Genomic DNA, 24,838 nt, shown 5'->3' with positions numbered 1-24,838 from the left:
CTTGCAGCACTTTGCTACACATTTTACCCATACTAATGAATAATCTGCACAAAAATACACGGCAAATGCTCTGAAAATGCAATAAAATGTAGCAAAAAATGGGTGTATTTGTCACTCTTTTTCCTGCCAAGAGATGCAGAAATGGTGGAGAAATTTCTGCACCAAATCCTAAATGTGTGCACATACCGTAAGTGTAAACTTATGACTTCAACTGTATACATTATTGCCTCTTACACTATAGTATTTGTGAGCTCTACAATTGGATATACTGTACTATATATTTATGACTGAATGTGTTGATACCCTTGAAATTGTTCCAAAAAAAGAAGTACGGTATCTCTCCCCCAAAATTATTGTGCTTACATATGTTTTGTTATACACATAAGACCAAAAAATCCAGTGGCTAACCGAAAAGTAATAAAAATAATAAAGGGGCCACTAACCAAAAGGAACCAAGACAATAATGATGAAAGACAAAAGCTTTATTAATAATGGAAGTGAACAAGGGACAGAAAGTGAGGGCATAAAAAGATGGAAAACTTGCCAGACATAGAATTGCACATAAACACACCACCTGATGTTAGTAAAGGCTGCTATAATAATTACTATCAAGGAGGCTAGGAGGAAAGAGTGGGGTGTCATATACAAGTGAATAAAAATAAATCACTTCAAAAAGTGCTTCCTCCCAAAATAAAGCATGATAATATCAGCAAATGTTACCTTGAGACATATTAAATGTTGGTACAGCAGTCAGAACAGGTGGTGGGGTCGGGGCCTTGACGTGCATTTCACCAGGCATGGCTTCATCAGGAGGCATGCCCACAGTGCATACTGCTAGGGTTTATGTATGGGAGTCCAGGGATCAACTGGCAAATCGGCTGATCCACGTCATGATGCCCCGCCTCCCGTGGCGGAGCCCACAGAGCACCCCCACATGCAAACGAGAGGAGGATGCAAGTCATCTCCTATTTGCCCTGGAAGCGCTCCCAGGCCCCCACCATAGGAGATGCAAGCAGCGCATGCGCGCGGCTCGTCTGTGCCAAGAGGGAGACAGAGTGAGAAGGTAATCACACCCCCCATCAGTCGTGACGTAAAATGACATGTTTACTTCCTTTGTGTGTATTGCAACAACACAAAAAAACTGAAAGTAAAAATGCATATTGTACATAATTTCACACAACTCCAAAAATGGGCTGCACACAATTGTTAGCAGCTTTCCAAAATTGTGGGTAAGCAACTTTGTTTCAAGCATGTGGTGCTCGTTCAAACTCACCTGTGGCAAGTAACAGGTATGGGCAATATAAAAATTACACCTGAAACCAGTTAAAACGGGGAGAAGTTGACTCAATCTTTGCATTGTGCATCTGTATGTGCCACGCTAACCATGGCGAACAGAAAGAGGAGACGAGAACTGTCTCACGACTTGAGAACCAAAATTGTTAAAAAATGTCAACAATCTCAAGGTTACAAGTCCATCTTCAGAGATCTCGATGTTCCTTTGTCCTTGGTGCACAACATAATCTAGAACCTTTCAACCTATGGCACTTTAGGTAATCTCCGTGGACTAGGATGGTAGATAAATATTGATTAAAGGTTTCAACGCAGGATAGTCTGGATGGTGGATACGCTGTTCCAATCAAATTTAAAGGAAAAAAAAGAAATTCAAGCTGTTCTTCAGTCTCAGGATACATCAGTGTCAGCATGAACTATCCATCGATATTTGAACGAAATCAAACACTATGGCAGGATACCCAGGAGGTTCCCACTGCTTATACAGAAACATAAAAAAGCTAGAATACAGTTTGCCAAGATGTACATGAATAAGCCAAAATCCTTCTGGGAAAGTGTCTTGAGGATAGCTGAGACCAAAATAGAGTTTTTTGGTAAAGCGCATCATTCTACTGTTTACCGAAAATAGAGTGAGGCCAAATATTTTTTACTTTTTTATTTTGCTGTCTGTGGCACTGGGTGCCTTGACTGTGTGTAAAGTATCATGAAATATAAAGATTACCAAAGGATTTTGAAACCCAATGTAGAGCCCAGTGTAAGAAAAATGGGTTTGCATCCTAGGCCATGGGTCTTCCAGCAGGACAATGGCACCAATCATACTTCAAGATTCACCCAGCAATAGATGGAGAGAAAGCGTTGAAGTGCCCAGCAATGTGTCCAGCTCTAAATCCAATTGAACACCAGTGGAGAGATCTTAAAATTGCTGTTAGAAGAAGGCAACCTCCAGATATGAGAGACCTGGAGCAGTTTTCATCAGAAGAGTGGTCCAAATTTCGAGTTGAGAGGTGTAAGAACCTTGTTGATAGTTATAGGAAGCAATTGATTACAGTTACTTATTCCAAATGGTATGCAGCAAAATATTAATTTGCAGGTGCCAACAATTTTGTCTGGCCCACATTTGGCGTATTTTGTGAAATTATGTCCAATTTGCATTTATGTTCTCTGTTTTTTTTGTGTTGAGCCAATGTACACAAAGGAAATAACTGTGTGTAACAAAATGTTTGTAAATTCAATAATGTTCTGGAAGAAATACTTCATTTTCTGGAATAATTTCATGTGTGCCAACACTTTGGTCAACACTTTGACTGTATATACACTATATATTGTGTTTATTCGGACCTTGAAATGTTGAACTATTGAGCGCTATATTTTTGTAGAGATATTTAGGACCACCAAGTATTTTATAAATTCAGATTATTTATATAAGCATTAGTTTTATTTTAAATTAGTTTTTTTTAAATAAGTTCTTTTGTGTGATTTACTAAAAAGTGCATATGATTTATCTGCCTACCAACAGTCTTTTCCAGATATGACAACATCTGCCCTTCAAAAACTATATACAACATTTCCCTTGGAAATTAAAGTTTCTCACCAAGCCAGCTCAGATACCAGAGATGTTAAGGTAACTTTCCATGGAGCATGTTGTGCTGTACTATACATTTTATATGATTTTTATATATATAATTGATATACATTTGGTTACCTAGGTTTTGCTACAGCCTCTTGAAAAGATTGATGAAGTACAAAGCTTCTTGGGGACCATTGTACAACATTATAATGAGGAACTTGGACATCAAAAGCTGCATATAGAATTATCAGAGAATGTTGTAATTCAAGTGATCCGCATACACAGAGTCTTGTGTGGTGAGAATGGGTGAGTAATGGTATAATGATTTATTAAGGTCTATTCTATGTCCTGTCTTAAAGGAGTTGTCTTCTTTCAACAATCATTTGACTACAAGCTGACTTATATGTAAATAAAAGTGGCTAAAGGCCCCGTCACACTAAGCAACATCGCTAGCAACATCGCTGCTAACGAACAACTTTTGTGACGTTGCTAGCGATGTTGCTGTGTGTGACATCCAGCAACAACCTGGCCCCTGCTGTGAGGTCGTTGGTTGTTGCTGAATGTCCTGGGCCATTTTTTAGTTGTTGCTGTCCTGCTGTGAAGCGCAGATCGCTGTGTGTGACAGCGAGACAGCAACAACTAAATGTGCAGGCAGCAGGAGCTGGCTTCTGCGGAGGCTGGTATCCAATGTAAACATCGGGTAACCAAGAAGCCCTGTCCTTGGTTACCCGATATTTACCTTTGATACCAGCCTCCGCCGCTCTCACTGTCAGTGCCGGCTCCTGCTCTGTGCACATGTAGCTACAGCACACATCGGGAAATTAACCCGATGTGTGCTGTAACTAGGAGAGCAAGGAGCCAGCGCTCAGTGTGCGCTGCTCCATGCTTCTGTGCACATTTAGCTGCAGCACACATCGGGTTAATTAACCCCATGTGTGCTGTAACTAGGAGAGCAGGGAGCCAGCGCTAAGCAGTGTGCGCTGCTCCCTGCTCTGTGCACATGTAGCTGCAGCACACATCCTGTAATTAACCTGATGTGTGCTGTAACTAGGAGAGCAGGGAGCCAGCGCTCAGTGTGCGCTGCTCCCTGCTCTCTGCACGTGTAGCTCATCTTCCACGCGGCGCTGGGGGCTGGTCACTGGTTGCTGGTGAGCTCACCAGCAACTTGTGTAGCCACGCTCCAGCGATCCCTGCCAGGTCAGGTTGCTGGTGGGATCGCTGGAGCGTTGCAGTGTGACATCTCACCAGCAACCTCCTAGCAACTTACCAGCGATCCCTATCGTTGTTGGGATCGCTGGTAAGTTGCTTAGTGTGACTGGACCTTAAGAAGACACAGTGCTGGATCCAGAAAGAGTAAATAAAATTATGTTTGTTGTTTATGTAAAATTGAGCGCAAGGGGAAAAGTTTGTTGAAATGGGACAGCTCATTTAACAGTAATTTGTGAGATTTTATGTGTTAAATAATAGGATATTTTTCATCAAGGTCTATGGTGTCTGTATTACAGAGTTATTGTACACTGCTTGTGATTGAAATTGAAACTGGGCCAGGCAGTGGTATCAATGCATTTGCTACTGCTGTGAGGTTGCGCTCACTGAATGTAATGGTAGATACTTGTTTGGCTGCTAGATTAAGGCACACAGGAACAGTTTTTCTATTTAAACAGTCCAGTTGGTTGATTCACACACATAAACCGGCACTGCAACAACATAACAAAGGTCTTCTTGTGGCTTCAAACTAACACAAACATGAGCTTTTCTTCGATTTTACAGAAATGTATATGACATACAGTCCATTTCATCCGTGGGTACGCCCACATGGCTTTGGATACAACCCCACAGCAGTATCCCAGAGGAGATATAGCACTGTCCACTTACTGACCTAGGCCAGTATACAACCTCCTTTTTGTGAGGTTATCTTTCTGGAGCTTGAGCCAGGCTCCACTCACTGACTCCTTTCAGCATTGACATTTAAGAAACTGTCTCACTGGAATCACTGACCAGGCTCTGTGTCTTGCTCTACACACTGTCTCCTGGCAGTCCAGATCCTCAGAAGGCCAGCCACTCCTAAATATACAGCAACTACTGGCTCCACACACACCTGGCCTCCTAGCCAGTGTAACTTCAGGCAAGTCTGCAACCGTCTCTAAACACACATGGTCTACATGCAGAGTGCCTCCAGGAAGTAAACTGCTTCCATTCACACAGACACCATGTGACCAAACAACCAATCTCATATATCACACCAGACACACCCATGGGTGGAAGTATGTGAATAGCCAAAGCCACCCAGCACTCTGACAATTCATGCACCTGGCCCATAATACATTAACAAGACTTGTGGAACTAAAAGTCCCAGAGTAAACATTACAGGTTTACATTGCAGAGGTCCTTCACCACTGTGATACATCGCGACCATTTACAATATAGCTGGTCACTAGCTCACACTGCCTAGATGCTCTGGCCACATGATTCCAGCATTGTCCTGCTCAAAGATGATCACAGGGCCCATTGCATCAACGTAACATCCGACATTGGCTCTGAGGATTTTATCCCAGTGCAAACTGTAGTCAAAATACCCTTGGCTATCATATGAGCCACTGCCAAACCAGTCATGCTCCATACCGGACTTCCAGACTCTCCAGTCTATTACACGGGCTCAGTGGGAATCTGCTCTCATTGAGAATGGGGCACCAAATATGGACCTGTCACTTCTGGTGTTTACTGGTGACTTATAATCAAGCTGCACATGACCCATAATAGGATATTAGCCCTTCATGCCAACTTAATGAACAGTTTGGTCAAAACGTGTGTACACCAGTAGAGCACTGGACATCATTTTAAAGGACATTGGCAGTGTTCCCCCAGTTTCTGTTTGCATAAAAAAGCAGATACTTTGCTGCTGGGTTGATGCCCCTCTGCGTCTCTGTCTGGCTTTTCTTGTGTTATGATATCTGCTCCATGCTGTTGAGATGTGCTGACAGACACAATAAACCTTCTGGCAACAGTGTGTATATAAGTGCCATCCTGGAGGAGCTGGACTACCTGTGGATCTGAACTTTCTGTTACTACCTCATGTAGGAGTAGTTACAAGAATACTGGCAAGTGCAAAACTAGAGAAGAATCATTCAGGAAGGATGTTGAGAGACTACTTGCCCCTCCAGTGTTTGTGTTGTCACTTTCAATTACAGCAATGCAGGTGAAATTAAGTCACAATCACTTATGCCTCCATAGAATTTATTGAGACCATTTTACTGCACACTATATGCCCATTGATTCCTTGACAGCTGCTAGATATGAAAACAGTGATCTGGCAACAGAAGTTGCTGCCTTAGGCACCTGCCCAGAAATCTTTGAGGCCACTTATCAAGGAAGAACACTGCAGAAGAGAGAATACAACTGTGAATTGCAAAGGGTTATAAACCATGCTGAAACATAGCGATAGTACAAGGAATATAAACCAATGTTTTTCCCAAACAGTTAATTTTTATGTGTATGATAGCTATTAAAAACTATAAATGCTTTGAATGAACACTTGCCTTAAATATCACCATCTCTGCCTATTTTAATATTACGTTATTTGGCTTTAAATGGCTTTTATTTGGTATATTTTACTAAATATTGCTAATCACACTGAGCTAACTGCTGAACAGCATCTTGATTCCTAGCAGTTTTGTAGGACTTCTCTGTATATGTATTCTTTACTGTATGAGTTATCATGTGTAACGTTTGGCACATAAAAATAAAAGTTTTTGATCATTCACTTTAAATGAATATTATTGTGATTGCAGTGGCAATGCTTTATTAGTGGGCTGCCTGGGATCCCACCTGTCCACCCTAGTAAAGCTGGCTCTCTACGTGGCTGACATACCTCTTCATGCATTGGACATATCTGGAAAAAACAGCCTATTGAGCAGTTTGAAATCCGCTATTGAGATCTCAGCAGTTGAAGGAAAGCCTACAGCCATTCTCTGTAATGTAAGTTTACAATATCCAATTTATAGTCCCTGAGGCCACGTTCACACGGCAGAGTTCTGGTCAGTATTATGCGTTAGTATTTGTAAACCAAAACCAGGAGTGGGTAATAAACACAGAAGTGGTGACGTGTTTCTATTTTACTTCTCCTCTGATTGTTTCCCTCCTGGTTTTGCTCTAAAAATACTGATGTAAAATACTGAAAGTGTGAACATAGACTTAACGATTAAATTAAACTCAGCAGCGTTATACTTGACTTAGCAAGTAATAGCGTTTGTTTAACATTATGATAAGTGTCTAAAAGGACCTGATATACATGAAATGAAAATGGAAAGGTGAACAATCCTTCTTACAAATATTCTTTGTACAAATTCACAATAGATATTTTTTATGAAATTGTAGAATATGTCTTTGAGATTTAACCATATTTTTTGGGTGGGTTGTCTAAAAACGTTTGCTAGTCAGGGGGATGACACCCACAGGTGGGGTTAAAACAAAGAGATCTTTCATTTTTCCAACTATGGTATCAGCACTTACACATTATGCAATTAATAATAGTCATATGAAGATATCAAAGATACACTGTCATTATTTCCAACACTGTTTGCCGTTCAAAAGTCGATTGATGCGATGTAGTCAAGATTGTCTATTTTGTACAACTTTAGTCTAATGTGCATGGTGTCTCAGTACCCCTGCTGATAAACTGATTAAAGGGCACTGCACCCCAGCAAGAATTTATTGTCCACCAGACACAAATGTGCAGGTTTCCAAGAGGCAACTCCTGATATTTCAGCTCATATTTCAGATCATTTCCTTCAATAGGACTGGGATTCTCTTATTTAGCACAGCCAGTACTAAAAGTATAGAGCTATGCCTGGTAAAAAGTCAATGATAGGCCTTTTCTGAAAGGGGAACCTGTTATATGGCCCATGTAAACGGACCGTAACGGCACAATATGACTGCCGGTCAGTAAACCTTTATCCATTTGTGATTATTTAAATGCCTGTTTACACTAGCAGACCAAAGTAGAGCATGTGCACTGAGCAATCTGTAATAGATCTGTAATAGATTGGACATAGATTGCCATGGTTGTTCGCAGTGCAACATAGGATATTGCACTGCCGAGAACAATATTTTTTTGTGCTTTACTACAGATCCTAACACTTGATGAACGAGTGTTCTGATCGTTCATTGAGTGGTCATCAGCCTGTTTACATGACAATATAACAGTGTAATGAGCTTTTTCAACATTGCTTGTTCACGATTATCTTGCAGAGTAATTGGAGCTTTAGTTGGAAAATCATCCCCAATCTGCAAACACGCAGCTTGAATAGAGCCAATTTCTTAGTCTTGTGACTACAGCAGCATGTACTGATTTAATGGTTGTGTTCTACTAACAATGAGAAGGGAGGTGTGGAAATTGTACTGTAAGGCTATGTTTCCATCACATCCTGCACTTTTCATCTACTTTCGACCAGTATACACCTGTACACTCTTATTCTATGCAATAGTATCCTGTAAAAAACAGCTATATGTTAAACATATATTTTCTACAGTGAGACCCCTTGTGGGGACAGATACTATAGCATTGCACCCATCACAAAAATCAATTTAACATAGGTTTTGTTATTTTTTTTTGGCCTCCATCTGACTATTATACACCAGTATACTTCTATTCCATTTAGTCATATCCTCTAAAAAGCCATATATCTTAAACATACTATATACTTTCTACATTGAGACCCCTTGGATGACAGATGCCATTTCATTGCATCCACCACACGACCATCAATGTAATTACAGCCAAAGTAGCAGACTTAAAAAACTTCTGTAATCCTCATTAATCTGCAGCTTCACTATACATATAGCATGGCAGACACTAAACCATGTGCTTGTTAGTGAGCTCCAAAAATTTTCAGTACTTGAGGCTTTAATTCCGTGTTATTCTTGTACACTGTGAGCCCTCGCGGGCAGGGACTTCTCTCCTCCTGTACCCGTCTGTGCTTTGTATTGTTTATGATTATTGTACTTGTCCCTATTATGTATACCCCTTTCACATGTAAAGCGCCATGGAATAAATGGTGCTATAATAATAAATAATAATAATAAAAAATAATAATTCTAAATTTACAGCACAGGCTTAAAGCTCCCGTTCCTGCAGTCTAGCAGGAGCAGGTCCATTCCCTCGCTACAAGAAACAGCCAAGGACCCTAGGGAGAAGACAGACGTGATTAATCACTGCTGCTCTCTTCTATTTTGCCAGCTACATAGCGCTCAGTGGACTCTATGTAGTGTACAGGATCTGGGGATCACATTCCTGGGAGTCCTTGTAGACCCAGACCAGCTCTGTCATTGACTTATGTCACTGTGATAGGATGCTGGCGCTTTTATCTGGGACGCCTAAGAATCCATCAGTTACAGTGTAACAAAAGTGATCAATGAAGGAAAAAAATGAAAAATAGGATTTTTCTCTCTATAGAAAATACACTTTATTATATACATGGTACAAAACACCCTACAAGTTAGCTATGTACATATCCCTAACAATGTCAGTAATTTATTAAATTGCATATTTTTTGTACAATATGAACAGAAAAAGAAGTACATATATATATGTACAATTTCTTTTACACATATATATATATATATATATATATATATATATATATATATATATATATATATATATACACTGTATATATAAGAAATAGTACTATATGTACCTGAAAGAAAAGCATGTCAGTAAAAGAAAAATTATAAAAAAAGTTAATAAAACGTTGGCTACACACATGACCCTAACAACCTGGATAATTTATTCAACTGGTTATTTAAAAAAAAAAAAAAGAAAAAAAATGTAAGCTACACGTCAATATACAGTGGAGTTCAAAATTAGAGAACAATGTATGATCACGTTCTTTTTTTCTGAAATAATGTAATCTACGTTGATCAACATTTGAAGGGGTTTTATATTGTAAGGGGTGCACTATGCCAACAATGACTGTAGCACAGAGAAAGATTATAACTAAATTTTCTGGAGGTAAGAACAGTCACCAATCAGTAGGAAGTGTACAGGTCGTCGCTTTGAATGACTTCAGCACATCTGCAGCCACAAGACATCACTAGTTTCTCACATTGCTCTGGTGTCATTTTGGGCCACTCTTTTTCCACTCTCTTCCACAGTTACAGTATTTTACTGTTGTAGGTTTCTTGGCCATAACTTTGTCACCAAAGATTTTCCAGAGGTTTTCTATTGGGTTTAGATCAGGACACTGGGCTGGCCATTTTAATGTTTCAATGTTGTTTGTTTTCAAGGAACTGTTTTACCCATTTTGCTGTGAGACAGGGAGCATTGTCCTGCATGGAAATTGCTGGCTGATTGAGTGATGAATCAATTTATGAATTAAGCTTTAAATACTGCTAGTTAACTCATGTTAGGATATAATCACATCGGACTACACAATGACCTTAACATTTAGGAAATTGTGTGTTTGTTTTCTAATTTTGATCTCTATTGTATGTACGCAGAAACAGAGCCTCATGTCAGTAAAATAAATTATAAAAAAGTTGTGACAAAAATGAATAAAATTGACCGGTCATTAATGCCCTTTCCGGTCTAGTCGCAAAAGGGTAAATTTGCAAGATTACAAGGCCTGAAGCACAAGGGAAAGTCTGAGAGCACTGCAGTTATTTATCACTAGGGGTACATTTTAATTTTCAACTTGTTTTTAAATTTTTGATTGACAATGTTGCCATTTTTCAATGATCGCCGATATTCAATATTATTCATCTAGTCATGAGTCATTGTGTATTATATCAACTTAGTTGAAAAATGAGTACTGATGCTAAGGAGTTAATTACAATTATCCATAATTATTTTAATTATATGATCTTTATTGCAGCCACCGTGGCTCTTGGAGCTGAACAATGGTCTGATTTGTGTTTAGAAATAAGTGCACTCTGTTGCCATAGAATTTATCAATGTCTGCTATGTGCAATCATGCTATGATTACAGTGCAGATAAAAGGCCAGCTCAGTGTCTGCTATTAGCTTATTAGTCATAAGCACAGATCATATTAATCTCTGTCCAAACAAAAAATCATTGTTTAGTTTTTTAATGTTAATGTTTGCTGCAGTTAAATTATCAATTACTCAGCGATGTGGTAGTAGAGAATCTATCGGGCCTCATAAAAGAGGCATTCCAATAAGAAATATATTCCTTTTTATTAGTATGCAGAATATCAAAATAATTACAAAATATTTCACAATTAACAAAACGCTAGAGTGTTCAATATGTCAATTTTCTATTTCAAGTTAATCACTATCTTAGTAAACATTTTCTCTAAGGTAAATATATTATTGTTTTTTCATCATTTTTAAAGCCCCATTAATTCCATAGTGCTGTAAATGTGAAAAGTGTTTATGTCACACAGAGATTTGTACAAGTTTCGCTCACTGTCACGGCGGCATTGGACTCATGCTCCGCTCGATGGTTTCTCTGCTGTCTCGGATCAACAGAGGCAGACATGGGCATCGACCTGCTGTTTGCTGATTCATAGACAGGCTAGCGAGAGTTAATCTCTGCTAATCTGCTTGCTCCTTTAATCACATGTTGTGGGGAGACCTATCACATCTGCTATCCTCCTATTTATACTGTTGGAATCTTTCTAACCATGCCAGCTATAGGTTCTTCTATGCTGGTCTGTGTGTTGTGGGGTCCCAAACTCTCTCTGGTGAAGGTGGTGTGTAATCGTGCTTTTTGATTGGTGTGGAGTGTACCACTGTTGTTTTGTACTTAATTCTTGCTCTTGTTTTCCTCCTCTTATTGTCTCATCTTGTGTGTGTGCATGCTGTGTGACAGGGATTTTTTGTTTTTTTCTGTCTTTATCTGTGGTTTCAAAACACTCCTGTCCCATTCCTCCCTGGGAGGAGCGGGAGGGGGAATTAGGTCAAAACTGGTCTGGTGCAGGGCCAGGAAGGAGATTCAGGCCTCTTCACCATTAGGAGTATCCCTGAGGTTAGGGATAATGTAGGGTTAAAAAATTTGAGGAACAACTTAGGAGCCTCAGTTCCCCACTATCCCAAAGTAATCATGACAGTTTACTTTACAAACATATAATACATATATAAGGCACAGTAAACAAAATACAGTGAGCAAATTAACATTGACAGACTGTTTGTCACAAGGTGACTGTTAGGATAACGGAAGACAGGGGCTCCTATGTTGTCCATCATGCTAGGGAACCTTAGGCTATCCCTAACCTCAGGGTTACTCCTGATGTTGGAGATGCCTGTGTCCCGTTCCTGTCTATGCTCCTGACTAGTACTAGTCTGAAACCCCCCTCCCAGCAGGGAAGGATGGGGCAGGTGTGTGATGGAAGACAGATATATGGAGATAAGGTATGCACACCAGTGACTATGCAAGGGGAATACATGTAATAGCAGAAACTGCTGTGTGAATACTGACATGAAAAATGCAATAGCTATATGTAAGAATGAAAATGTGAAAAATGGAACCTGCATTACTGCCATGAACATATGAATAAAGAGAAATTTCTCTTTATTCATATGTTCATGGCAGTAATGCAAGTTCCATTTTTCACATTTCACTCTTACATATAGCTATTGAATTTTTCATGTCAGTATTCACACAGCAGTTTCTGCTATTACATGTATTCCCCTTGCATAGTCACTGGTGTGCATACCTTATCTCCATATAGTGATGTTGTTTTAGGTTTTTGCACCCAGTTCAGACATGGAATGGTGTTCCAAACGTTATTCCTTATTTGGAATACAGATATAGACAGACAAGGGAAAACCAAAACTCTTAAGCCCTGCACACAGGAATAGACAATGAGAAACTCAAGGCACAACAAGGGTTAACTCCACAACCACACTCAGCAACAAGTATAACAACCACCAGATAGTCTGGATCACAACACTTTACCAGACCAGCTAAAATAAACTGTAGTGGGCATAGGTGAAAGGATATAGCCAGCAAATGTAGGAGGGGAGCAGATCTGATTGGTTTCCCCACAACATGTAATATAAGGAGATTAACAAGCAGACTAGCAGAGATTAACTCTTGCTATTCGGCCTATAAATTACCACTCTGCAGGTGGATGTCTAAGTCTGCTGCCATTGTTTACAGATACCAGAGTGTCAGAATCTGTAGTCTGAACAGAACTGGACACTGCCATGACTGTCAGCGTAAATTTGTAAAAATATCTGTGTGACACTGTTTGTCCACAAGGACAGGGTCCTCTTCCCTTTTGCATCAATATACATGGTATTGGGTAATGAGATAGTAGCTCAGAGGGTTGATGCAGCACTGGTAGTAGTGAAGTGGCAGCTGATTTATTGCAGGTTGTAGACTTTCCTGAAGTGATGTGTTTTAGGTTGTGCCTGAATATTTCAACTGAGGGAAATAATCAACTGTACCGAGGCATTAAACTCCGGAAGATGTGGCATGCTTTGAGAAAAATCTTGGAGGTTATCGATTAAGAAATTTATGAGAATGGAGGAAATGGAAGAGAAAAGGAGGTCGTGTGAGGAGGTATCAGAGATTAGTTCAAAGATGTATGGGTGAGAGATTATGGACAGCCTTGTAAGTTATTGTTAGTAATTTAAGTGGAATTCAATGGAGAATTGTAAGCCAGTGATGGGATTGGAAGGAGGAGAGGCAGAGGAGTAATGAGAGTAGAGGGGGATTGATTGCGCAGCAGAGTTAGGGATAGACTGGATGGGTGCAGCGAGGAAATCAAGGAGAAGGAGTAGAAAGTATTGTCCGTTGGGCTTGGCAGACAACTGGTCATTTGTAATTTTTGTTAGGGCAGTTTCAGTGGAATGGTTGGGACAGAAGCCATAATGTAGGTTGCTGAAGAGTGTGTTGGATGAGAGATGTGAGGAGAGTTTAATGTGCACATGCTGTTTGAGGAGTTTTGAGGGAATAGCGATATGGGCCAATAACTGGATGTATGGAATGGGCGTAATGATTGCATATTTGAAAGAGGGAGGGAAGACACCAGGGGTTAATGATAAGTTAAGGAGATGGGTTAAGGCTACTATAAGCAGACGGTGGTAAGGTTGGGAGGATGTGTGCTGGAATAATGTCAGGTGCAGAAAATATAGAAAATGGTGTGAAGTGAAGATATGATGGACAGCAGTAGAAGAAAGTCAGAGAGCATGTGATTGTCTAGGATTGAGAAGTTTCTACTGAGTGTGCCAAGTGCTGGACTTGGGGGGGCAGTTGCAGAGAGCAGGGATGAGTATGCGAGTAGTTGCCGGTTGCTTAGGAGAGAGGGGAGGTTAAGGTTAGATGGGGAACAGATAAGATCTAGTGCATGTGTGGGTTGCTCTGTAGGACCATTGTGTTAGACTAAAAGATGAAAAGAATGACAAGTGTTTAAATATTGTTAACTATTGTGTGTCAATGGGGGTGTTCAAGTGAGCCATTATGATGGTTGGAGTGTCAACAGAGAGAAAGTGTAGATGGTGAAGTGGTCGATAAAGGCGGTGGTGGGGCCTGGGGATCGGTATCTGACGGTCACGTTGAGGTTGAAGGGAGAGTAGATACAGAGAGAGTGCACTTCAAAACAAGGGAGAGTAAAGGTGGGATGCAGTTGGACAGGAGAAGGCTAACTCCTCCACCATGTTTATTGCCAGTACGAGGATTGTGGGTAAGACCACTATAATACAGCGCGATGGAGGGGCTGCGTCAGAAGGTAACAGTCATGTTTCAGTTAGATGCTGGATGAATTGTGAGAAGTAAAAAGTTTGTAATTTATTACAGACTACGCATGAATTCAATAATGTTCCAGAAAGAGGGAGCAGTGGTGCACAGTTCAAGTAGATAGGATTTTAGATTATAGAGGACGTCTAACAACTGTAGAGTGGTAGTCAGTGCTTTTTTTGCGGTGGTATGCGCCGCTACGGCGTACCGGAAAATCTGAAGAGCGCCTCTGGCTCTGTCCACATGGCTAATTTGTAAACTATACAAATTAGCCATGTGGAGCGGAGGCACAAGCCAGAGGCGTCTCTAGGGGGCGCTGTCGGGCTCCCTGATGCGGCGGTGTGGAAGTCTGCTGGGGTGTGAGCCGCTATTCTCTGAGCGTGGCTGTCACGCTGACAGCCACACTCATAGAAAGTGCAGCGCGCGGCTCCCACTGCTCAATTGGAGCCGTGACGCCAGGGCTGAATTCCGGGTCAGAGCAACGGCTGTCATGTGATCAGGTCAGCTGATCAGACTGCTGACCTGGAAGCCAGCGCTGCAGCGCGGATGCGGCAGAGAAACGTTGAGAAGTGCTCCAGTGTGGAGCTGCAGAAGACACAGAGGAGGTACATTATTGGGTAAGAGGGGAGTATTTATGAAACAGTATGGGGGAGAGAACTATCTGTGGACACACTATTGGGGGGACAGAGGATGGTGGAGGGAACCATCTGTGCACACACTATGGGGGGACAAAGGGTGGGGAGGGGGCAATATGTATGGGTGGGGGAGGGAACTATCTGTGGACAGAGTATGGGGAGAGAGAGGATGAGGTTTCATGCATGGGGGAGAGAGGATGAGGTTTCATGCATGGGGAGAGAGAGAGGATGAGGTTTCATGCATGGGGAGAGAGAGGATGAGGTTTCATGCATGGGGAGAGAAATGATGAGGGGTGATGTATGGGGAGAGAGAGGATGAGGTTTCATGCATGGGGAGAGAGAGGATGAGGTTTCATGCATGGGGAGAGGAGAGAGAGGATGAGGTTTCATGCATGGGGAGAGAGAGGATGAAGTTTCATGCATGGGGAGAGAGAGGATGAGGTTTCATGCATGGGGAGAGAGAGGATGAGGTTTCATGCATGGGGAGAGAGAGGATGAGGTTTCATGCATGGGGAGAGAGAGGATGAGGTTTCATGCATGGGGAGAGGAGAGAGAGGATGAGGTTTCATGCATGGGGAGAGAGAGGATGAGGTTTCATGCATGGGGAGAGAGAGGATGAGGTTTCATGCATGGGGAGAGAAATGATGAGGGGTGATGTATGGGGAGAGAGAGGATGAGGTTTCATGCATGGGGAGAGAGAGGATGAGGTTTCATGCATGGGGAGAGAGAGTATGAGGTTTCATGCATGGGGAGAGATATGATGAGGGGTGATGTATGGGGAGAGAGAGGATGAGGTTTCATGCATGGGGAGAGAGAGGATGAGGTTTCATGCATGGGGAGAGGAGAGAGAGGATGAGGTTTCATGCATAGGGAGAGAGAGGATGAAGTTTCATGCATGGGGAGAGAGAGGATGAGGTTTCATGCATGGGGAGAGAGAGGATGAGTTTTCATGCATGGGGAGAGAGAGGATGAGGTTTCATGCATGGGGAGAGAAATGATGAGGGGTGATGTATGGGGAGAGAGAGGATGAGGTTTCATGCATAGGGAGAGAGAGGATGAAGTTTCATGCATGGGGAGAGAGAGGATGAGGTTTCATGCATGGGGAGAGAGAGGATGAGGATTCATGCATGGGTAGAGAGAGGATGAGGTTTCATGCATGGGGAGAGAGAGGATGAGGTTTCATGCATGGGGATAGAGGATGAGGGGGTGATGCATGGGGACAGAGAGGATGAGGGGGTGATGCATGGGGACAGAGGATGAAGGGGTGATGTATGGGGACAGAGAGGATGAGGGGGTGATGTATGAGGACAGAGAGGATGAGAGGGTGATGTATGGGGACAGAGAGGATGAGGGGGTGATGTATAGGGACAGAGAGGATGAGGGGTGATGCATGGGGACAGAGAGGATGAGGGGTGATGCATGGGGACAGAGAGGATGAGGTTTCATGCATGGGGACAGAGGGGATGAGGGGTGATGCATGGGGACAGAGAGGATGAGGGGTGATGCATGGGGACAGAGGGGATGAGGTTTCATGCATGGGGACAGAGAGGATGTAGAGCGAACTGGAAAGAAATTTTAAGGACACAGAATAAAGAGTGACATGGTATGAGGAGCAAGTGGGCAGGATGGGGAGTGAGGTGGAAAAGTATATGGACACACAGGAGGTAGTGAGGAGACAGTAAGGGATGAGAAGAATGTGAGGGGCATAGAATAAAGACTGGGTAGTGGAGGGGGTGGTATGCAGAGGGGGCAGAATGGGAGGACAGTGTGAGGCTATAGCAAGGAGGAGGAGTGTGATGAAGGCACATTATAAAGACTGGGCAGTATAAGGGGACACAGTGTAAAGGACACTGTAAACAGTAGGCTCAGTTTGGAAAGAGAGGGAATATGGAGGGCTATGTACCATAAGAGGGACAGTGTGGATCATATATTATGCAGAGAATACTGGGGCCATTATTTATTCTGGGGCACAGTGTAGGGCAGATATTTTTAAGTAGAAGTATTATAATCATTCTGCTATTTTTAGGGCATCGTGTCAGGATGTGTTGCAGAAGACCGGAGAAGATGGAAATCTGCAGAGACGAGATGTGAATGTGAAAAGTCATCATTGCGTCAGGACAAGATGAAGAATAGAAAGAAATGACTAGAGACAACGTCATCTATAAGGTACCTGAATGTAAATGTTTATTTGTGATACTATGTCCCATCATTAGGCCTTGATCCCACTTGCGGATTGCTTCTGATGTGAGCACAATGGGACCACTGATCAGCTGATTATGGTGTAGGTGGCTGGAAATGCTTATTTCTGGATCTGCTCCACCCTCTGATGGTATCCGCGGCCGGGTACTGCACATCCACCTCATTGATTTTAATAGGAGACTGCTGCCACTATCAGAAGATGGAGCAGATCCAGAACTGAGCACTTCCGGCCACCTGTCACCACCGACACCTAGAGTAGGGAATTGGTGGGGTTGCCAGGTGCCGTACCCCGCCCAGCCAGACATTGGTGACCTATCCTAAGGAAAGCTCATTAATGTTAAAGTAGTGGACAATCTCTTTAATAAAGTCTTGTGCCGTCTGACAAGTTAAGGGTTACTATGTTTTTATTTATGTTGTTAGGAGCATTAAAGGGGTTGTCCAAATTTGTGATGAGTCTGCAGTCACTCTGTGTGTCACTGTGACTGCAGCCTTCTGAATTCTCACAGTGTGCACTCTGCACGCTGTCAGGATTCTCTGGTGCCGGCGACGAGAGTTGGAGGTTATGAAGCTGCAAGTATGCGATTTACATAGATGTGGTCACGTGCTGAACAGACACGCTCAATGAAAATGAATTGACTGAGGCTGGTCACATCAAACCAGAATGTGGGCAGAAGTATACAAACCCCATACTTGTGCTCACATGATCGTCCACTCTCTCCACTGGCACCGGCACACCCCGCCACCCCCCCGCTCCTCAATGTCAGCCGGCGGCGTGCCTAACAGCACCTTCCCCCCCGCTCCTCGCCTTAGAGATGCGTACCAGCAAATATTTTTTTTACAAAAAAAGCACTGGTGGTAGTGAATATAAATTATAGTAGTTATTAACTGGGGAGGATTAAATATCATTACAGAACAATAACTTTACATAGTTGTGTAAGGAGATGCAGAAACGTCTGCAAGTTAACATCGCTATCTGCTGGCCGAAAACATTACCGGGAATATTAGACACAGGAACTAAATAATAGATTGTGATTTTCCTCTGGGGACGGAATAAGAAGGGATGCCAGGTCAGGTGACACCTGGGATGCAGTTACTAAATATAAAAGGCAGGGCCAGGTCAGGAAGAGGAGTAATCAAAAACAGGAGGACAAAAGTGGCTAGTATGCAAAAGTATAACAAATATTTATTTAGTAGTAGACACATCAAATAAAAAGAATATCATGGAGAAGAGAAAAAAGACATGACATGAAGAAATTGGCACAACAGATGGTAAACAGTTAATACAAAGGTCTGCACCGGAGGCTAAAATGATGCGATACTGTGCAGTTACAATGAAAGTACAAAATCAATCACAGAAACATACCCAGTGCAGCCGGATTAACAAGTAATAAAGTGCCAGTAGTGCAAACGACAGAGGTCTGGATACCCCCCTAGGAAGGGTAACGCGCGTTTCGCGTGGACAGAGTGACACGCTTCATCAGACCGTGCCAATTTCTTCATGTCATGTCTTTTTTCTCTTCTCCATGATATTCTTTTTATTTGATGTGTCTACTACTAAATAAATATTTGTTATACTTTTGCATACTAGCCACTTTTGTCCTCCTGTTTTTGATTGCTGCCTGTGGTGTGTATCATGTCCACGGTTTAAACCCTCTTGCTTTTTTCCGTGGTTCCTTTTTCATTGTGAACATGTATATTGCCTAATGGATTTTTATGGTATTCCAGGAAGAGGAGTAGTTGGTGTGGCATACTTGCAGTATCAGGGACCAGAAGTGACTGGGTGTGATCACCTGGAGATAGTTGGCGGAACGGAGACAGCGGATTAACCTATTGTGTTTTTTCTCAACAAGAAGCCAGGCTAGACTTTGAAACGCGTTTAACTTAACCCCAGTTGCTATTCAACTCTGTTAATTGTTGATTTTTATTCATCACATCAGAAGGGCAGTGCAAAGAAGGTCCAATCATCATCATGAGCCGAATTGAGCATCTCGCCTCAGTTTGCAGAATGCAGCATTTTAGGAGTGGCGGCAGGATAGCAGCTAAAACCCCCCATACACATTAGGCTATTAGCTGAATGTATCAATATCAATGGGTTTCGACCAGTATGGGGGTTCTGAAGGGATGAACGATCAGCCAAAGCATTATTCAGCCAACAGCGACTTCCTGCCTAAAAGTTTGTTGTCTGAACCTGACTCAAAAGTCTGCCCAGAGCTTCACTCACAATAGCTCTTCTTCTCCCTCTGAGCCTGTACTCACTCAGAAGTTCCTGGTCACCTCGAGTCAACTCTGCTGTCAAGATATATGGAGATGGGGGAGAGGAAGATTGCCTGAACTAGTCTGCTCATCCACAAAGCCTGACTGACAACTACAGTCTGTACTCAGCAGAGTGGGATCTAAACAGCAGGGCAAAGAATACATTTCCAACATATACTGTATATCTGTGACACTGCATTCTGAAATCTACATTATCAAGCAGACAGCAGAGGGTGCCAGTGACCTGCGTTTCAAGAGCACAGCTTAGTAACATATTAAATATAACTTGGAGTCGCTATGATAGTAATATTGATATTTTCCCAACTAACCTAAATAATTCCTCATATCTAGAGACATTTTTTAATTATAATAGTGAGAATATTTCTGCCAAAACTTTTCCAAAAATGAGTTGAGCTTTTATCAGCATGTCAGTTTTATATTACATTTTTACAGAGGCTTTAACTACATTTCTCTAACACAGAGCTACAAATTCCCTGCACAGACAAATAATAAATCAGCTTATTGTATAGTCTTATTAATGAGTTTGATGAATAATAATAAATGTATTTATTTTAGGATTCACACCTACATTCAGGAACCCTGTCTGAACTCCCCCCCCCTTCTAAAAAGTGAAATAGAATGAAATCTTCACTAATTCCATAATAATCAATGTGACTTTGGCGTAAGGCTATGTGCACACTTTGCGTCGAAGTAGTTGCAGTTCAAAAAGCATCCTCTGGCAGAAAGGACAATGCTTTTGGCTTTAAAAATGCATGTAAAACGCAAAGAAAGTAACCTATGCGCACCTTGCGGTTTTCATGAGTTTTTAGTGCTTTTCCGGTGCTTTTAGAAACGCTGCAGTTTTGTATTAAATTGAATGGATGGGAAACTCAGCCAAAATGGTAAAAACAATTGACATGTTGCTTCTTTAAAAGCTGAGTTTTTGTCCAAATTTATGCAAATTAAATGCAGCGCTTTGAACAGCAAAGTGCGCACAAGAAAGCTCAAAGTCCCATTGACTTTGCTTGAAAAGCATAGCACAAGCATTTTGATATGAAAACGCTGCAGTTGAAAAAGCAGTGGAAAAGCAGGTAAAAAAGCAAAGTGCGCACATAGCCTTACTGATTTATTTTAGTCAGAAATTCCAATTGTCTTTTCCGAAAACAGAAGAACCAAACAGAATTTGTGAATGCAGGTGTGAACCCGGCCCAAGCTGCTAAGTGTCCTCCAGAGTTAGCAACAGATTTATCATTTAACAGTAGATTTGGAGTAATGTAAATTAGATAATAGGCAAAGCTCGAGTGACCAATAACCATAAAGATATATTAAGAAATTATATATATATTTAATACTCACATAAGTCTTTGCCTATGTAAATGACATAAAAATGGAATTGGTAGGTCGATATTTACTTTAAGATGCAATTGGATATAGTCATTTATTGTACGTTAATATAGAACAGTTATTTACAAACCTTATAGACTAATTGCCTATGTGGTCTGTAAACTGTATTTCGGTAACTTAATGACTATACGACTTCACTTGTCTTGTACTAAAATGTACATCACTACCAACAGGCAGAAGCGTTGGCCACTGAGGGCTGTCTTAATGCCATTAACAGCCTGCTGATCTGTGGGGAATACTCGTCACTGTTCACAACTGAAGAGATGAATGATCTCCTGCAGGTAAGCACCTAATAAGTCACTGGATCATGGTTGTTATACAGTACTTTGAAAAAGGATTCATACCCTCATGGACTTTTGTACATTTTTTCACTCTACACCCACAAATGTAAATGTATTTTATGGGGTATTTCATCTTATATACTAACACTAAAGGCCACTTTACACAGAGAGATAAATCTGCGGCAGATCTGTGGTTGCAGTGAAATTGTGGACAATCAGTGCCAGGTTTGTGGCTGTGTACAAATGGAACAATATGTCCATGATTTCACTGCAACCACAGATCTGCCAAAGATTTATCTCTGTGTGTAAAGTGACCTCTAGTATCAAGAGTTTGTGAATTGTAAATTAAATGATACATGGTTTAAAAAATATAAATCTAATAAATGTGACGTCCAGGCAAAATATCAGAGTCAACAAGTCAGCTCATATCAAGTTCTATCAGTTCTAGCACAGCAATTGAGGTGGCTCATATGCTTCGTAATATTGAGATCACAGATGGCCATGGAAGCAACATGTTACGCACAATACACAAGTCTGAAATGGTAGCCCGAATAAAGGTGAAGAAGCCCCGACTGCAATATCATGATACGAAGCGTTGGCTTGAGTTTGTATAAAGGTGGACAGTAGAAAGTTGGAAACAGTGACTTGGAGCGATGAGATAAAAGTCAATAGACTAGGCTCTGATAGGTGCAAATGGGTCTGGAAAAAAGAAGGGGAAAAGGGGTTAACAGCTGTACTGAGAAGGTCTCAGAGGTTTGTTTCAGAATATTAGGGATCAAATAGCATCATATAAACCAAGGAACACAGCAGCCAGGTCAGGGATAAAGTTGTGGAGAAGAGTACAGAAGGGCTAAGTTCTAAAAAAAATTGCCCAAGCTTTGAACATATTGTGGAGCACTGGTCAATCCATTATCCAAAATTAAAGGAGTATGGCACATCTGCAAACCTACCAAGAAATAGCTGTAGCGCCTCTGAGCCACTCAGAGCACTACTGGGAACTGCATCCTCATCAGGATGCAGGGCCTAACCCCTGGGACCTGGAACACCAGTGCCAGCAACACCTAGACACACCAAAATCCTAGTTACCACTCCACACCAGGGGCAATTGGCTAGTCGGACACAAGGGGATGGCCACCTAGAGGGCGGAGCCAGCCAGAGGGACTAGACAACCTTGTGGGTGGGGACAGCAGACAGTCTGAGTAAGAAGTGAAAGTGAAGAGACTTGCCTAGAGCTGGGTCATGTAACGGTGGCCCGGGGGCACAGGAGAGTGGTCGCCAAGGCAGGTACACCTGAGTACCGCTGGGACCAGAGCACGCACAGGGCACAGGGCCCTAGGTCAGGCGACAATTTCAGACAACCTTGCAAATACCTGCACAGTGAGGGGACCTTCACGAATCTCACTAACCTACAGATCTGGTGACACCAGCAGTAAAGCAAGGATCAGGGTTCGGGACACAGACCAGCCCTACAGGGTCCACACTGCCCACCGTACAGACGAGGAGGCTGCCACCAGAAAGGGATAGCCAGGCCCCAAACGCTCCACGCTACGGGGAGCCAACCACACTGAGAGTTCTGGGGACAGAGCAATCGAGTCATCAACTGGCACTGGAAATACAGGCACCTGAACCAGCCGTCCAAGGGTCCAGAGTGAGTAGAGACTGTTAACTACAACCGACGGTGTGGCCTCCCTTATTACTTCATCATACATCTCCCAGGCTCAGCCCTACCTGCGGAGGGCCTACCATCCATCACAGATGCCATTATCACCAGTCCTGAGGGATAATCAACTCAGCAGCGGCGGTTCCACAGTCCTAACCGCAACCTGCAGGTGGCGTCACACAAATTACTTTAATCTCCCCTGTAAATACTCCCCATTAAAAAAAGCACCCAGGGCACGGGACCGGGCAACGGCCACCAAAGTGACATTCCCCAGTGATACACTGCCCGGGACCGAGTACCCCATTCCCTGGGCGACACATAGCCATCCACCTAAACTGACATCGCAGTCAAGGAAAACACTAATTAGAGAAGCAGATAAGAGACCCATGGACACTCTGGAGGAACTGCACAGATCCACAGCTCAGGTGGGAGAATCTGTCCACAGGACAACTGGTAGGTCATATACACCACAAATCTGCTCTTTATGGAAGACTGGAAATAAAAAAGCCATTTTTAAATAAAGGCCATAAGGGGAGTCCTATTTGCAATTTTCAAAAAGCCATGTAGGGCACACAGCTGTCAGATGAGACAAAAATAGATTTTTTTTTTGGGCTATATGCAAAACTCTATGTGTTATGGAAAACTAAAGGCCCCATTACACGCAACGACATCGCTAACGAGATGTCGTTGGGGTCACGGAATTCGTGACGCACATCCGGCCTCGTTAGCGACGTTGTTGCGTGTGACACCAACGAACGACCGTTAACGATGGAACATACTAAACTAATCGTCCATCGTTGACAATGTCGTTCCTTTTCAAAAAATCGTTGCTGGTTCAGGACGCAGGTTCTTCGTCGTTCCCGAGGCAGCACACATCGCTATGTGTGACACCTCTGGAACGACAAACTACAGCTTACCTGCGGCCGCCGGCAAAGCGGAAGGAAGGAGGTGGGCGGGATGTTCGGCCCGCTCATCTCCGCCCATCCGCTTCTATTGGGCGGCCACTTAGTGACGCCGCTGTGATGCCGCACGAACCGCCCCCTTATAAAGGAGGCGGTTTTCCGGCAACAGCGACGTTGCTCAGCAGGTAAGTCTGTGTGACGGGTCCGAGCGATGTTGTGCGCCACGGGCAGCGATTTGGCCATGACGCACAACCGACGGGGGCAGGTACGCTCGCTAGCGTTATCGCTGCAAGTAACGGGGCCTTTACACTGCACGTCACCCTGAAAACACCATCTTCACAATCAAACATGGTGTTGGCAGTATCATGTTGTGGGGATACTTTGCTTCAGCAGAGAAAAGGAAGGTGGTCAGAGTTGATGGGGTGATGGATGGAGCTAAATACAGGGCAATCCTGGAGGAAAACCTGTTAGAGCCTACAAAACACTTGACACTGGGGCATAGGTTCACCTTCCAGGAGGACACGACCGTATATATACTGCCAGAGCTACAATGGAATGGTTAAGTGCAAAGCATATTCATGTGTGTGAATTGCCCAGTCATAGTCCAGACCTAAATCCCATTGAGAATTTGTGGCAATACTTGAAAACTCCTGTTCACAGATGATCTCCATCCAATCTCACTGAGCTAGAGCTATTTCTCTGTCGTTTCATTGGGGGACACAGGACCATGGGTTATGCTGCTGTCACTAGGAGGCTGACACTAAGTAAACAGAAAAAGTTAGCTCCTCCCCAGCAGTATAACCCCTGAGCCGGAGGCGGGCTCAATCAGTTTTTTGCTTAGTGTCGTAGGAGGCTGATGTGGGCCGTCTGGGCCCCCTTCAGCCACTTGAATTTTTGCGTTATTTTTTTCATTTTTTCTCGGCGACGCTCGTCGCTCTCATCTGTG

The 24,838-nt window shown here is 42.6% G+C and overlaps 1 protein-coding gene across 1 annotated transcript in view; it reads left to right on the top strand.

Moving 5' to 3' along the window:
• LOC142297246 (dynein axonemal heavy chain 5-like) overlaps nt 1-24,838 on the top strand; it is a 460,910-nt gene that overhangs the window by 301,702 nt on the left and 134,370 nt on the right. The window contains exons 66-69 of the mRNA XM_075341502.1: nt 2,807-2,911; nt 2,997-3,163; nt 6,646-6,832; nt 21,223-21,330. Of these exons, the coding sequence (XP_075197617.1) occupies nt 2,807-2,911; nt 2,997-3,163; nt 6,646-6,832; nt 21,223-21,330 (567 nt within the window). The remainder of the gene's footprint in view (nt 1-2,806; nt 2,912-2,996; nt 3,164-6,645; nt 6,833-21,222; nt 21,331-24,838) is intronic.

This window comes from Anomaloglossus baeobatrachus, chromosome 3 (genome assembly GCF_048569485.1).
Source record: "Anomaloglossus baeobatrachus isolate aAnoBae1 chromosome 3, aAnoBae1.hap1, whole genome shotgun sequence".
Taxonomy (NCBI): Eukaryota; Metazoa; Chordata; class Amphibia; order Anura; family Aromobatidae; genus Anomaloglossus; species Anomaloglossus baeobatrachus.
Note: the sequence above shows the minus strand (reverse complement) of the source record. Positions and strands in the feature narration are given on the sequence as shown.